Raw genomic sequence first — 17,324 nt, forward strand, 5'->3', positions numbered from 1 at the left:
AAATTGTCCTGTGTTTTTCCTGTTGGCTCTTGGCATCTTAAGAGGGATTCTTTTAACGTATAATTGCTCTGCAAAACTACAGATTTTTCACAAAGTTTTGTCTCTCCCTCTCGGCAGCGGTGGTGTTAAAAAAGAGGGGAAAACAGACAAAAGCAGTTTCTGTGGCTTAGAAAGAAGGCAGCAAGGCGACAAAGGCGTAATACAGCAAGAAGAGAGATTGCTGCTACTGCAAATTAAAAAGGTAAACAACGAACTTAAGATGCTCTTAAGTACCATACAATTGCATTTAATTTATTTATTAAATAACTTAACTTGTGAGTCAGCAACAAATAACTTTATTCAGTAGCAAGCCACAAATTATTCATATGAATATATGGCATATTATAAATGGCTTATTTAATTAAAAAAAACGTAGCTATTGCGAACATTAAAATATTTTAAATCAATATTTACACTTACCAGCAAAAAAAAGCAAATTAATCTAAAATTAAATTAAAAAACACTAGAGTAAATGAAATTAAAATACTTTATATGATAACGATCTGCTTATCAGGATAAACTAAGCTGTGGCATACTCCATTCTGGCCTTGCATCATCGAATTGCTGGAGGCCAGGACACGAATTCGCATTTTGTGGGGCGTGTGTGTGGGTGTGCGAGTGTTTGCCTATGTTTTATGTGTGCGGTGTGTTTTGCCGGTGAGTGCCCAAAGTTAAATGGTTTTTTCATATACTATCTGTCTCTTTTGCTCGCACTTTTTCTATCTATGTCTCGCTCACTTTGTGTGCTTGTGTGGAGTGAAATGGCATTTGGTTTTCGTTGTTTACCAACAGCGACAAAAAACAAAATGCGAATGAAATTTGGATTTAAATGTGAAAATAATTAAAGCTTTTAATAAACTGATGCATCCTATTCTAATTTTTGTTTTGATTGTTAAGCAAATACAACAACTTTTTTATGAGTTCTTTATTAAACATTATCTGTCATATTAAATAAATATATCAATAAACAAAAAATCATTCAATTTGTCTGAGTGAAAAGTCAATGAAAAGTCTGTAGAAAGTCTCTGAAAAGTTGAAGTATTATGTATCCGCCGTGTTGGCCCAGGTTTAAAGAGGAGTGTTTTGTAGAAATATTTTGCCGCAGCCGCCTCATTGTGATGCATTCGTTCCCTGCCAAATCAACTGTCAAATAGTGAACGGTACTTTTGATTATCAGCCATTTTGCATACCGCCAAGGCCCTCCCCCGATTTTCCCCAACGGGCAATTGCGTGTGCTGTGTGTTTGTGCTGCCTCACCTTTGCTTTGCCTTGGGTACATTTAAATTTCCATTTGAAATTGGCAGCTGTTGGAGGGAACGGGGCGGAAAAGCGGAGCGGAAAAACAGACAGCTGTTACAATATTATTGACTCATATCGCATGCACGGCACAAGCTCACGCCAACTTCTCCAGGACACCGGAATACCAGGATACCCGGACGCATTTCGTTTTCGCTGAGATACAGAATTCGTTTATGCGCTCTCCATTTGCCGAAAATAATGTTATTGCACGCTATGATTAAGGTTAGAAAATCTATAAGTCTGGTCACTCTAAACATTGATTATTAGGTCTGGAAAATTCTAAAATAAATATATTTTTAGCATACAAAAATCTGGGATAAGATATTTTATTTTTTACTCAAAGCAATCTATTATTGGCATTTTAAATTACAACAGTTTCTTACATTCGATCAATACATCCTATTATTTTGCCCAATCTCAATATAGTATAATTTTTAAAAGCCCCTCCGCATAGTCATTTGAAACCAAAGTGAGCAAGCTGTTCCACACAGACCATCCCTTCGGATTTGCCATCGACCCAAAACCCGAGAGTTGAGTTTTGAGTGCGGCGAACTTGGCATAAAATTAAGTGCTCCATTTTAATTGAATTGATGTCGGTCGGAGAGCCAAGAACGTGTTTCAGCCTTCTGTGAAAGGTAGCTTTTGACAATCTTATGTCAATAAATGACCGGGTACTTCAGCCACATATGCTGCCAATTCTGGGGTTGGCATACCTTTTGACTTTGCTTTTTATGTTCTCCGGTCTTGGTCTGCTTTATTTCGTTTCAGGTAATCATCGGGGAACTCGACAGGCACGTCTTCGACTTGGATTCCTTTCTTTTTTTTTTTTTGATTTTATGTTCTCGGAGTGGCAACATCTGTTTGATAATGTCTGCCAAATGTTTATCACTTTCTTCGTGTTATTTTATTTTTGTACTCCTCTTCTGTTTATGCCCTTCATGAATGCATTAGCCGAGATTTACTTTAGTAGAAGGGCAGAGACGGGTCTATAAAAGTTGGAAAGAAAAGATAACTTCCATATTCGAATCAGAAAACATTTAAGGCTCATTAATAAGATTATAAAGTTGAAAGCAATGCGATGTGTACACCAGTAGATAAGCAAAGTTTGAAAAACTTGTGAGTGTTATTCTACTTAATTATTATTTGATTAAGACTTTTATTATTTTATGGCAAACAAGAAAACTTTCAAGTTTGCATGATCACAGCAATAAATGCTATTAAAACTATAAATTTTTGGTTTTAAATTGATAGTTAGAATCTTAAAGCGAACAAATAAAAATGCAAATAAGAGTGGCTATTTTGGACCATTTACGATGCCTTTATTTATAGTCTTATAGTACTCAAAATTAAATGAAACAAAATAATTGTTTAAATTGCAATTTTCAGCATCGATACCGGCAAAAAGTTGCTTCACATTTCCCATCGAATTGGGGCGATAATCGCTGGTGGCATGTGGTGCCCCCCACTTCCGATTCAGTGATACGTTGCGTTACGTAACGTTAAAGTGGCGTTTGTTGAGTACAACACGCTTGACATCATTATCGCGGCTGTCAACAGAAGCTGCTCAGCCCGAATCTGTTGATTATGTTGTTGTTTTCGTCGTTGAGGAGGTCCTGAAGTTTGCCCTCTGATTGACAACTTTCAGGGGTCTTGGTTCGAAGGTCCCCGAAACTTTTCGCCTCCGTTGTCAATTGTCACTCGAATCCAATTTAACAGACAGACACACACGTTGGGTGGCTGAAAGGGAGTCGTAAACAGCGTTTTAAAGAGCCACGCACAGCGCTGCCGAAAAAGGCATCAACATTATTGGCATCGTCATCGTTATCTGACAGTTTGCGTTCGACAAAAGTGTCAAGGCGTTAACGGTGCTCTGCCTGTAACTTGGCGGTGGCAACCCTGGCAACTGCCACAACTTTTAGCATCACGTCACGGACTCTAAATGACAAAGCAAAGTTTCGGAAAACATTAAGCTTAACTTTTACCTTAGAAACCGAAACCTTTTTTTATTGATTGTTGAATAATAAATATACTATAAATTACCCGCCTTATAATTCTGGTAGCCAAAAACATTATTGTTGAACGTTGATGCACTATAAACAGTACAAGCAAGTGGCCCAACGAAACCAAGCACGAGATTGTTACGCGCGAGCCCTTTTAGCGTAGTGTAAAATTAGATAGCTATAAAAAACTAAAACTTAGTACGGAGCAAACATGTTAAAATAATAATAATTGATCAAAAACGAGTGTATTCTGAAAAGTTTTCATAGGAAATTTTTAACTTAAAATTTTAGCAAGTAGCTGATTTAATATTTTAACATAAATTGAACTTGCCTCTTGTTTATCTCTACATCCCCTAACACAATAGAACTATTTGAAAAATCATAAACCTGACTTTGCATTTGATTTGCAGTAGTTTACTTATCTGAATAAACATTGTTATTTGAGTACAAGTTTCCTCGAATTGTGCTATGCAAATATTATACAATTTCATTTTTAGCTTTAACATTTCCCACCCAGATTAAATAACAAAGTGCTTTCCAAACCTAACTCCTCCGAGCAAGCCGCAAAAGGTAAATGAAATGTGCAATCTGTGCAAATCGGAAAATCGAAAAACTTTTAGCTCAAAAAATGTTGCCAACAACCGAACATGGCTAGCTTGTGTTTTCACGGGAATCTGTTGGAGCAGCAAATGTGTTGTTAGTCTTACAAAAAAATAAATCCGTGTTCCCCATACATAAATATTCATTTATTTTATTAAAAAAATTTTCGGCTTAGCCTCCGGTAAGGAAACCAGATTACAATCCTGAAAAGGAAATGCACAGTTCTCAAATTCCCTAAAACATATTTTTTCTGTACAATTATAATTGCGATTTTTGGCAAAGCCAAATAAAAGCGTAAGCTGTATGTTCAAGTGGCATTTCATAAATACAGAAAAATATTTCAAGCTTAAAGCATAGAAATCAAGAAAAATGAGAGTGTGAGCAGCCCATTGGGAGTCATATTGCAAAAATGTGTCAGTTTTCATGCTGGAAATTTGCATTTGGCAACGAGTTGGTCAAACTAACACCTTGCATTGTCAAATTGTATGGGAAAAATATTTTTATTTGTTGTTTAACATTTCGAAAATTTGTTTGTGCATTTGTATGTAGGAGCCTTGTCAAGAGCAGTTGAAATAGGTTGCACATTTCCATAAAATATAATTAAATGCAACTCGCCGGGGACACAAGTCTGCCAGATTTTTGTGTAAAATACCATTGGTAACTTCGAAGATTTCTTGCATATTTTGCGGTGTTGTCTCAACATATTTCGCCTGGGCTTTTATACACAATTATCGTTACGATTATTGTGCAAATGCCTCTGTCAAGTATTTCCCCAAAATAATTGCATATTTTATTGTAGATGCTGTTTGCAGCTGACAAATGCCTTTTGTGCTGTTTGTTTAATTGTAACTAATTCTAATTGGAAGCATCAACACTTGTTTTGTGCAGGCATCTTAATTAAAACACATATATATAGTGCTCCAGAGGGGGTCTGCTGCTGAAGTTTGAATGACTGCCAGCGGAGCTGTGGGAGAAATCGAGTATACGCCCCTTGAACAATTTATCTGACATTTTCGCTCGCTTTGTTTCGAGACGAACGCTCCGCCAGCAGGCAAGAGCCAAAAAGAATTCACGCTCGATTTGAAGCTCATCCTGGGTGTCTATCAGCAACAGCAGGCACACAGAGAAAGATTCGGTAACTTTCGCAAAATGAAATTCGTATAGATGGTAAGTAATTAACTTGAATGTGGGGGATTATTCCTAATCATCAAATCAAAACAAATATTTTTATAGAAAAGCCATCCGAGTTAATAACAACACAATTCTGGATGTGCCCATAAAAAATTATTATTTAAGTGTGATATAAGCGTTGGGTTATGGAATTACTTAAAATAATCCTGTCCTGGAGCTTAGTTAGCAAGTAATCTTTGATTTATGATAACTGTTTTCCAAATTTTTCTCAGTGTAGCCCTCCCAAATCGTCCTCGTTGGCGAAACTTGAATGGGCCCCATCTCAATGAACCGACCCCGAACTACTCATGCCACACTCATTTGATCTGCCCACCGACATTGGCACGGTATGTCCTGCTCTTAGGCTGACAACCCGTTTTTGGTCTTTCTGGTATTTCGTCACTAAGGAGCCCCAGAGAACCAAACCAAAAATTATTTTTACATAAACAGAGGATAGAGAGGGATAGAGCAAGGTCCTAGAATGTTCTGGCTTTTCCGGTGTTATGTCAGTCATAATCGTTCTGCTCCGCATCGCCCTATCTCCACTTGGCTGAATGGATTGGGGAGATGTTTGCCCGAGATGTTGCCCCAGGCCCAGAAAACAGGACATGGCCCAAACAATGGTTAACCAATTTAGTGGAAAGTGTGGGCGGCGAGTGTCTGAGCGTCTGTTTTGTGGTTGAAATCCGGCCATTGTTCGCAATTGATTTTAAATTAGCTTCATTTGCAGTTTGTTTGGTTGCCCATAAGTAGACTTTTAAAGGTTGCTTAAAAAGTGGCATCTGGCCTTATAAAAACTAATAAAAATGTAAGTTTTGGAAAAGATTTTGCTTGTTATTTGTACAACTAAAGCATTTTTATTTTGAGGATTAGAAAGTGAAAGGATATTGTCGATGAATGCTTGATAAAATGATTATATAGAACTTCCTCTAAAAGCTCAAAGTTTCTTTGCTTTTAAAATTTTTAAATTTAATTTACTTATTTCATCTAAATAGCAAAAGGCTTATCACTATTATCTGCCGACTTTCGTGTTACCTCTCAGATTTTTCTGCTTAACATATAATCGGATTATGGGAATTATGCATTCAAAATGCAAAAATTATGGTAGACAATGAAGTCAGACCGAGAGTAGAAAGTGCGAGACGGGACAAAGGCGACTTCGAAACGCAAATTGCATACAAATGCAGCTGATTGCAGAGCACATCTTAGAGCAGTGCTTAGTTTAATGTGTTTCCCCCGAGAACTCGACACTCCCGGAGTGAGTTGACTCGAGTTGGCTCACTTCCGGCACATTGCGACCATTTTATTTGGAAATATTTTCACCAAGCCAACTGCTGCTGTCTGTCCTTCAATCCTTTTGCTATCTCACTTACATTGAAAGAAACTTTTTTTTTGATCTAGTCTTCCAACATTTATAACAAATAAGAAATCGCATAACAAAATGTACTTTCATTATAAAGTCTTTAATGATTTCTTACGGTTTTTTAAATTGGTAAGGTGTCTTTAAATTTTCTTTTAAATTTCTGGATATAATAGTCGACTTTTTTTTGTTAACCCATGGTCTAGAACAACACTTGCTTGAAAATAAAATATAACTCTTAAGTTAAGCAATTTCTGGTATAGATTTTTTCCAGTGTATTCTCTGGGCTCGTGTTTGTTTTTCGTTCGGTTTGTTGTCAAATACTGGCCCCCAGCTAAGGAGTTGCCAATAGAGTTGCAGGGGCACCCGGACAGCTGACAAATGTGCCGGGGTTGAGCAAACAATAGATTAGCTGGGCCATCTCGATAAAAATCGTTTCGTCTCTTCTTGGGGAAATTAAATTTCCCGACTCGGTGGGAGCTGGAAAAGTTATTGAGCCAAGTTTTGGGCATAAATTCTTGAAGTGTCGCGAATAATTTGGGTTTTCTTCAATTTCGCCTAAGTGGCTGCCAAGTTCGGGACTTCCCATGGCACTTTTGAGAGCTGTTAGTGCATTCATTCATGCAGCTCGCAATTGATGTCAGGTTCTTTGACTTACGATGCTCCGCAGCGGGCTCTTTGGCGCATTCCCTTTATGAAACTCATAATTCCTATTTTCGGCCACTTCTTCGTTGCTTTCGGCAGTTTTTTGCATTTTTTCCTGGGTCCACTTTAAGTGGTGCAATGTGAAGAAAAGTGAAACAGCCTCGGTTTTGAAGAGAGTTTCAGGACCTAGAAGCCTTAAAGCAAGGCCAGCAGCAAAATTTGCATTTTCCAGCAAAACGTATTTTATATTCATTCATAATTTAAATAGATATGTACATACATAAAAGCAATGAAGGTTGTGGCAAGGAAGTGAAAATATATTCCCTGATATTATATTATCTTTATTGATCTAATTATAATTCAACGAAACCATAATTTTGAAGAAAATAAATATTCACTAAATAATTTCTTTGAGTGTTTGAGGAGAACAGCGCCTATTGAACATTTGCCAGTTGTTAAATTATACTATTACCAGTTTTGGCACGCGGCCACAGCCTTTGCATAATTTAATTACGCCAACTCTCATGCATATTTAATGTAAAAGCTTTTTAACGCCTTCCTTATTTATGTATTTTGAGCAACTAAAATTTATTCTTTGTTATTGAAATCGCGCAGAGAAAACAAGAATATTTGGACCCAGATTGTTTTCCTAACCCACTTTTTGTCGGCCCCTAATTAAGAACACTTTTCGGGCATAGCTTCTCTTTATGCCGCTTGCTCTAATTGGTGGAAATAAGTTTTTGGTCGCGTTTCCAATTTGCAGGGATCCTGTTTGAATCGGTTTTCAATTTTCCAGTATTGAATTGTGGCCTGCAGAGGCAACTTGACAGCGAATTACTCGGCAGCGGGCTGTCGTTTAGATAGGCCTACCATTTTGCCAGGGAAAATTGATAAACAGAAAGAACGCCATGCTGCCGCAAACGAATAGCCTTCTGCATCTGTTGGCGGGCATTTAAAAAGTGTTCGCGAACCAATATTGATAGCGTTTCCCATGTGGGGGCGGATCGGCCTCTATTGCTTCAATTACTGGCGAGTAAGGTCACAAAAAAAGGAAAATGCTAGCGTTGTTTGGCAACTGCGGTCAGTGGACCAGCATGGTTTGGGTTTTTGGATGCCATTGCCAGCTTTTTCCCTTTCCTGTAACTCTCTTTACATATCAATGGGCGTGGCCACTTTGAAGCAAACAACCATTCATATCCTGCAGAATTTGACTTCAAAAAAGTTAAAAACACGTTCACTACCAAACAATTCGTTAAAAAAGACTGCAAAATGTTTTTAATCGATTGAAATATATAATGGTTAATAAAAAAAACCCATTAAAATGTTTGAATAAATTGTTATAAAAACACCACATGGATTTTTATTTATATTAGTTTAAACTTTTGAAGATCGTTAATGGTTATTAAATTATATACATTAGTTAAATTAGTTATTGAACTCCTTGATTTTGTAAAAAACTAATTGGCCTATCAGCTGAACTTTTCATCATACCCTCGGCAATTAAAGGATAGCCAAAAAACCCATGGGAACATCCCAAATAATTACCACAAAATATATCCGAGGGGGTGGCAATAAAATTAAACATAATTACAACAAAGTGCCCTTTTGCCAATACAATCAATGGGTAAAACACAAAAACATGGATAAACGCGCACACAAATGGGCAAACATCAATAAAGCGGCAAAAACGAAATAATTTGGCCCGGCAAAGAAAATATTCTCGTTAAGTTTTGCATAGAAATCGAGTGGCCATTGCGGATCGTTGGCAAAAACTAAACAACAAATATAAACCAAACATAGACATATGAAATTTACTGGCGTTCCAACACAGATTCAAAGAAATGAGAGCGCAAGCGTTGCTTTTTATTAGCAAACGCGTGTTGTACCAGGCGCGTACGTGCCTCGAATTAGTTTTTTGCGATTTGAATAAAATGGTTTTGAATAAATTTGAATGCCACACCCCAACACGCACAAGTACACAACTACGAGCTCATGCTATTGTTAACTGGCCAATGGATATTCCAACTCTGGGCAAACGACATTCAATTGTCCCCGGAGGCCGTTTTGTAATTAGACAGACGATAATTGTAAAACAGAATATTTGTGTGTCCAAATGAGGTATGTTAGTTTGAGTGCAACAAAAGCTTATAAATTTCATATTTTAGGGTTATACAAATTTTGTTGTTCAAATAAGTAATTCCATTCATTTTTTTATAAGCTTTAAATACTTTTTAATAAATACTTTTTAATAATTTAATCATAGATTAATATGTCTAATTTAATTAACTTTTACAATGCAATAGAGCTATTTATTTATTTTATGAGGGGTCAGCGCACACGAAAAATCAAAATAAGTGCTTGCTAATTAACCGAAGCATAATTGGCTGACCTCTACCAAAAAATATTCGACTTAATTACACGGGCGTGACCGGGTCAAAGGTTAAGGCAGCATAGAGTGGCGACATAAAAGTCAGGAGATTAAATAAAACACACTCGTAAAATTGAAATGGAGAGGGGTCGGGGGCACCAACACAATCATAAATCTAAGTACGCGCTTGTGTGTGTGTGTCGGCATTTAGGTGAGCGTTAACAAGCCAAGGGCTTGTATAATATTTTCTAATTTCTCAATTTCCCGCACATTGACATCCGGAACTAATAAAAATAAATCGCACTTTGATATCCGCTGCGCATTGCGTTCGTTCATTTGGCTTCGTTTTCCTTTTCCCTCCCATTTTTTCAATAAACGTTACTCCCGCACTCATAAAAACGCACAAACAAAAAAAACTTAGTCACAAAATGGTTGGTTTTTAATTTAAGGAATAGATTGTTCAGAATTGAATTTAAAACTGTATAATACGTCCTAAAAGTGTCAATTTCCATATCAGCTCAAAAATTTAAAATAAAAATAAATAATTTAATAAAGAAAACAAATGTTTCTACTGGATTCTACTTTAAAGACAACATTTCATTGGATTTAATTTTTCACTTTGCAACTAAGACTGTAGTATTTATGTGGGTCTAGTTTTGCTTAGTGCATTCACATAAATGGGAAACTCTATCGGCTGTCAGTGTCGTGGCCCACTAACATTTTTATATCATTTTTCGTATTTCTTTCCATTGTTTTTCTTTTTGCTCCCCACACTTTTTTGGCCTGGCGAGTTAGCGCCAACAATAAATAAATACGCTCACATAGAATCGTGCACAAATGCACAAACATACTTTTACACACACATGGAATGATACAGTTACAGGAAATTTATAGATCTGACCGGATGTGCGTCTCTCTGGTGACAGAAACAGCGAGATAGGAGAAACAGTTGGATAGCATATACCGTATATATATTGCACTTTATGTGTGTCTATTACAGTGTACAAATAACAACAAAATGACCAACTAAATAAATAGTTTTCTAACCGCACCGAAGGAAGGCGAAGCAGGCAAACAGGAATGTGGTGGCAAACACCACTCCAATTTCATAGAAGTCGCTTTTACGGCTTTCCAATGCCCTATCATTGTATGTACTAAATTTAAGGGAACCTTTCGTTTAATAAAAGTATATCTGTGGGGGAGTGGCGAACTTAAATTGAGTCTGAGCTAAAAAGGACACAACATTCTGTCATTTATCCTGTAGCCATTTGCGTAGTAATTGCATTGCACCTGAATCAAACTCAGTTTCCCAGTTCCCGCCCCCTAAGCTCAACCCCCTTTGGGCAATTGTTCCAATCGAGCACTTTCGGACTCCTCTGCAATTGGAAAATAGAGACAACTCTGCGCTCCTGCTTTTCTGCTGATTTCCTGCTGCCGGCATCGTAAATCCTGCCGGAGGGATGGTATATATATCACCGGCCCTACAATATAAGCGACTCATGGTAAGACGAGCCAAGGCAAGCGTATTATTGCTTCAGTCTTACTTGCTGAATCTGTATCTATGTTATACACTTGGAAAATAGATATTTTATAAACTTATAAACAAATATATGTTTTGAGTAATTGTTTTTGGTACAATTAATAGTTTTAATCACTTGTGTTACATTAATAACACAGTAAAAATCATCATCACATAGGGAAATCATTTTCAGTCAATCTCGTATATCGTTTAAAGCTTATCAATAATTCAATTTAAGCCAGTTGATTTTTTTTCTCAGTGCAGCACAATAAAATTGCTCAAGTTGATGATGAGGAGCAAAACGCTGCTCATCGTGTGCGAACTCTTAGATATATATGTTTGCAGCAGGAAGAAGCAGGTCAGCAAATGCAACAAAGCTGCTTATCGCTTAACGCTCTGTGTAATGCGTTTAAACTTGATGATTGATTCTGGCCAAACGCCCCACCCCCTCCCGCTGTTGCGACCTTAAAGCCATTTGCTGCAACTTAGTGCAGATACAGATAGAAAACTGAGCCAAAGTTTCTCTGTCAAACTTTAAGGGTACTTCGCATAGTTTTGGTCCGTTTTGGGTCGGTTTGGCGCTATTCAAGTACAGAATAGGCCTTACTACGGGAAATACTTTTCCCCCCTTATACCAACAACACCCCCCTACCCATCCCTTGCAGATTTTCCCCCTGCTGGCGCCATTGTTCCATTAATTTTATGTTGTTGCCTGCGTTTTATTGACTGAAGTGTGGCCTGCTATGGCAATGGCGGCCATTGTGCCCTAAACTAAAACAAAGTACTGTTAGAAGCACTTTCTCCCGCTGTCAGTGTGTGTGTGTGTGTACTGGTTATGGCTCGTTATATGCGTGCGTGTTACTGCGCAAAGATGCCCCATAAATTTCGCGAGTTTTCGCCTTCAATTTTTTTCTCACTTTGGTTTTAATTTTTTTCTTTTTTGGTTTGTTTTGGTATATTTATTTTATTGCAGAGCAAGAATGACACAATTATTTTTTTTGCTCTAAGTTCACTTGTGGGGCAATCTTTTTTCTAAATTTTATGACTTTGGCCGCTTTTGGCCAGTAAATCAAATTGCTACCATTTCTTTTGATACCTAAATTAATTTTACGATGTCTGATGGGGCCAGTCTCTGACGACATTTTTTTCTTTTAGCTTAACTAAAGGGAAAAAGTCATTTTTGCATCTGTTGTCAGCTTATTAGCTGAAATGGCTTATAAGATCGATGAAATAAAATGGGCGGCAAAGCTTGAGAAGAGAACGACGAAATTTCCGCTGTGTGAAATTTGCAAAGAAAAACGAAGCGACAAAGTCATACATTTTTTTCATTAATGCAGACTCAAGTTACTGTGCAACTGTGAATCGAGAGAAATAAATTTCGCAGGCATTGTTTTCTTTTTTAACGAAAGTTTGTTGCACTCAGAACAGGGGTTCTCTTTATAGATAAAATCAATGAAATTGCATTAAATAAAAAATGTTGTAAAAAGCTCAAATATAATAATAAATAATAGATTAATAAAATTTTTGTTTTTACTACATAGAAGCTTGATTGTGATGTTTTCTATTGTTTTAGTGTTTAAGTATTAGTGGAGAAGGCAACAATATTGATTTCCGCCCACACAGTTCATCAGGCTTGGGGCATCCACCTTGTCATTTATTTAAAAATATTTTCGTTTATTTACAGACCTGACAAAATAGCAAGAGCACCCAAACAGCGTATTTACCTGGTAATTCAGCACTAGGGCACACAGTATTTATGGCCCAGTGCTGTAGTCAAATATTATTCCATGCACTCTTCTCACGCACGAACGAAGGGACATTTGCAGTGGTGGGAAAACGAGGCTTTTGTTTGCATATTTTTTGGCATAGCACTTAACGCCGTGGCAGCAACGCAGAGCCCAGATCCGACCACAGGTTCAACATGCCATCCCACCAAACTCCGGCCGAACAGTCCGCCGGATTCTGGATCCCGGCTTATCCCTGGCTCTCTGGTCAGTTCGGTGTGCACTTTATATACTTGCATTTTCCCATTTTCCCATTTCCACATTTAAAACGCCGCATTTCCCTCTTTGGTTTCGGTTTTTCGCATTTGGTTTATGCTCTTGTTTTTCACATTTCCATCGTGACGATGACGGGCTCAGGTAGCGTTAACACTTGTTTTAAAATTTGTTATTGGATTTCTTTTGTTCGCATTGTTTATTTATTGTGGCAGTCGGCGGAATGGAGAGTGACAAAAAGGACAGATAGTGGGGACCTCGGACTGGAAAGTCCGGAGATGGCTGACAAGTTGGTCACCCGTAGGTCGTGGGATTCCCCTTTCACCATTTATATGCTCCTTTGTTTTTTGGTCCACCCAGTAGCCCCTTTGTCACTTTGCTCTGGCTTTATCGGATTCCACGTAATATTCCCGACAAATTGAATATAATTGAGCTTGAGCTGAAAAGCGCATTAACCAAATTTAATATCATCGTCTCATTGAGGAATTAAATTTAAACGCCATATGCGCAAAAAAGAATCCCGCAAACAAAAGTTGCAATTTGATTGGAGGTGTTTAATTGGAAAAGTGTAAGCCGATTAAAACGAAAATATCCTTGTATACAGATTTCTGACGAAGTCAGCACTCATTTATGAGTGAACAGCATTTAGAAGTCGACATGCCCAAAAATTAGAAAAACTCTGTTTGCTAAAACTTTTAAATATTTATTAAATTGTTTATTTCCTAAGCTCACTATGTTTTCCTTTTATGAACTTTACTAAAAGTTTCTAAAAATAACTCAGCATGAAGTAAATATTCTTTTAGGCAAATGTTTGCCTTGGCCGTCGTCGACAATTAAACATTTTATAATTCACCTTTTTCGTATTAGGCTAATTAACTTGTCAGAAACTTTGTTTTGCTCATAATTGAAAGGACAGAACTTGTTACTTTGTCCTCGCCCACACATGGAATAGAAACGAGTACCTCGTTTGTGTTGGCCAGCAAGTAAATTAAGTTAATTACAAGCAAATGAAATATGAGTAAAGTTAGCATTCAAATGCTGCAAAGCCAACTTGAGTGTTGCCATGGTTGTGTCCTTTCTGCTCAAGCATTATATTTCGAGCATTAAACTTGAGGGGGTTCAGAGGTAGGGTCACGTTTTGCACTTCAACAACATTTTCGCTTGTTAATTTAGCTGGCCATTACAATTGCGTAAAATGGTTCTGTTGTTGCTTGTATTTAGAGCTGGCCAATGTCGTCTGGTCTGTGTTTTGGTTTTCGTAGGGTCCCTGTTTCGCCTCTGTTTCGCGGAAAAACAGGAACGGCGAACAGCTGCGAGTAATTTTAATGGGAATATTCATTCGTGCCCACAACTGAGACAAGTGGCGGTTGAAAGATTGCCGAGCACTTTCACCGGCCGCACTTAATGTAATTTAACTCGGTTAATTATGCTGGAAATTTCTAACAGCTTCTAAAATGGTTAATATCAGTTAAACGCACACTTTGATGTCGCGACGCGATTGCCAAGACTTTAGTAAACTAATTTTATACTGTCTCTGGTTTCGGCGGGCTAATTAATGTTCCTGCTGGAAGAACCAAATTCAATTAGTTAAATTTGCCAAGTATGTCAAGTATGTTGCCGGCTTTCTCAAAAAACGAATTTTTCAAAGACACTTTATTTCGATTGTATTCCTTTGACGCCCTAAGCTTTCAGATTGAGACATTCCGCATTAAAAATTAAACTAATTTCCGCAGCACCATTAAGAAAATGTCACGACCAAATTTAGACCAATTTGATTTTGGCTGCGCATTTGATCTAAAAATAATTTGATTTGCTTTATCAAGTATAAGTATTTTCCTATTTTTATACGCTTTTTGAGGCGCTTTTTCTTGTTGCTAGAAGTCAATAAATTTGAAATGAGAAGAAGGAAAGATGTATATGTATGGCACGGAGCTAATGTCTTGAGCTACTCATTTCAGATATAAAAAAATTTAAGAACGCACAATATAAAGACTTATAAACAAATTATAAATTTCACTATTAATATTAGCCATAAAATGGTAATTTACATTTTTTCTGTTATTTTTGTCAAAGTAAAATTAATTTAATGTTTTTCATTGTTATGTTCTCTTGATTTAATATTGTACCGCTAGTCCAGCGAGTCTTGCAAATTCGGGTATACTTTACAAAGCAAAACGTAGAAAGCTTGGCTTAAATAAAATACAGGTGCGTGTCGCTACAAAAAGCGAGAAATAAAAAGAGGAAATTACGGAAATCTGCATTAACCAAAAGGCATTTAGAAGCGGTGGCCACGCCCCACGCCTGCTGCAGAAATTAAAAGCAAATTTCCGACACTCGAGCGGCCTCTCTCCTATCCGTTTGGCTGTTTTATGAGCCGGCTTTAAAATCACGTTAATGATATTTACAACGGTGGCTGGGCTGTGCTGAGCTGAGCTGAGCTGCAACTCCGCAAGTGGAACGGCAGACTCACTTCGGCCCTTTGACCAGAGACGCTTCCGTTTTCCGCCCCCTCTAGACCATGGTGTTAACTGTGTGAATTTCCCGGCAAGTCATTTGCATAACAAAGTCCGCAACACAAACTCACCCGCACACTCGCACACCCACACACACAGTTGGTATTTACAACATTTAAATTAGACATTAAATTTGAAAGATGGGCTGCCAGGGAACTTTGCCCATTTCTCTCTCAGGTGTTCCCTTCATTACCGAGCCTCACATTCCCTTTTTTATATTTTTCTGCCAAATTTATTTAAGCTGCAGATAATTTTTGGTCTCGGCACTCGGCAAATGCCGCCCTTGATTTACTTATTTACTTAGCTTTTATGGCACTTAAATGACATTCCGCCTTTGTTGTTGCTTGTAATTTGGCCAGTTGTCGAGTGTTTTCTTTGGGGTCGATTACGGCGATAAGCGTAATTCCTTCTTTTTAGGCCTGAATGAGACCAGTCTATATATTAAATTATTGGCAATTACAAAAGAAGATAGCAACTGGAAAGTCAGCAAGCTTGGAAATCGTAAATACGTTTCTGGAGTTCTAGTTTAGTGTGAACATAATTCAGAGCGATTTATATGTATTGAATTGGAATTGCCATTTGGTTTCTATATTTAAAGAAAATTGATTGTGTATAGGCAGATACAAGATAAACAAAAAAACGAAGGAAAGTCAGAAGATATTATGTAAAAATTATTAAATATTTTTAGTGGAAAGATATATTTTGTAATTACAAAATTTAATTGTTTCATAAATTATATTTAATAAAAAAGGAATCCAAATTTGTTCTTAGAATTCTCAATGTAACAAAATTAGTCAAGATTTTTCTTTTAAAAATTTAATACTTAAAATTTGTACTTACATTTTGGAAAATTTGTGTGATAATACGGACCAAATAAATATCTTGAGCCTTGATTTCTCACATTTCGATTAAAGTTACCAAGTAGTTTTTGGGAGCAGTTCTATAAGTAAGACCTGCTGCATGCCCATATTCAAAATATGCCCACTTATGGCCATTAGGACTAAAAACATAACAAAGTATAAGAGCCGAAAGCGCAAATTAATTCTCATACAAAAAGTTTATCGCATCTGTCTGTTTTGGGGGAAACCCTGGGCTATACTTCTTTACTATATGGACGAAGGGGCCAGGGGGAGCGGAGAGTACTAAGGAAATCAGCACATTTGGTTTTAACGACTATGTTCCCCGGCGTTTTTTTCTCGTAACAACAAAGAATATGCTCCACTGCTGGCATATCTTCTTCTTGGTTGTTTTCATCTCGTTTTTTTATTTTTTTTGTGTCCAACCAGCTCGTTATTGTTGCTTTTTAATGTGCATTTGTTGTCGCCGGTGGGGCGGTTGGTGGTTGGGTGGTGCTATTCGGTCGCCATTTGAACATTTCAGCACTACAAAACGTCATAAGGCGAGACGCCAATATTCCTTTCAAAGGGTATGTTTGAATTTCAAAAACTTCCGAATCGAGATTTTATCCAAATATAAGCAGATTTCCATTTTGGTATTGTCGCGGTCTTAGATTATGATAGATTTCATCATAATATTTCTTGATTTAATTTCATATGCATATCCATTCGCATTCATAAGGCAATCAATCTTCGGCTTTCCTTCGGCTGGCATCCATTTCCCCTCCTTTTCCCTGTGTGGTGATGTCGGTGTCCTGTGAATTCAAGCAGCTGAGCAGCTCTTGAAATATGCAGACAGATGAGCCGGCAACAGTCATCACCCACAGCAGCAACAATGGCGGTGCGATGATGGCAAACTGTTATTATGCAAACAAATTACATGGCGGATATTTCACTGAGGAAAAGTTAATGCTTTGA

The 17,324-nt window shown here is 37.4% G+C and overlaps 1 protein-coding gene across 1 annotated transcript; it reads left to right on the forward strand.

Moving 5' to 3' along the window:
• Positions 1-17,195: 17,195 nt before the first annotated feature.
• LOC128263519 (uncharacterized) lies at positions 17,196-17,324 on the forward strand. The gene has a single exon (XM_052998606.1). The coding sequence runs from the start codon at positions 17,196-17,198 to the stop codon at positions 17,322-17,324; it is 129 nt and encodes a 42-aa protein (XP_052854566.1).

This window comes from Drosophila gunungcola, unplaced genomic scaffold (genome assembly GCF_025200985.1).
Source record: "Drosophila gunungcola strain Sukarami unplaced genomic scaffold, Dgunungcola_SK_2 000001F, whole genome shotgun sequence".
NCBI lineage: Eukaryota > Metazoa > Arthropoda > Insecta > Diptera > Drosophilidae > Drosophila > Drosophila gunungcola.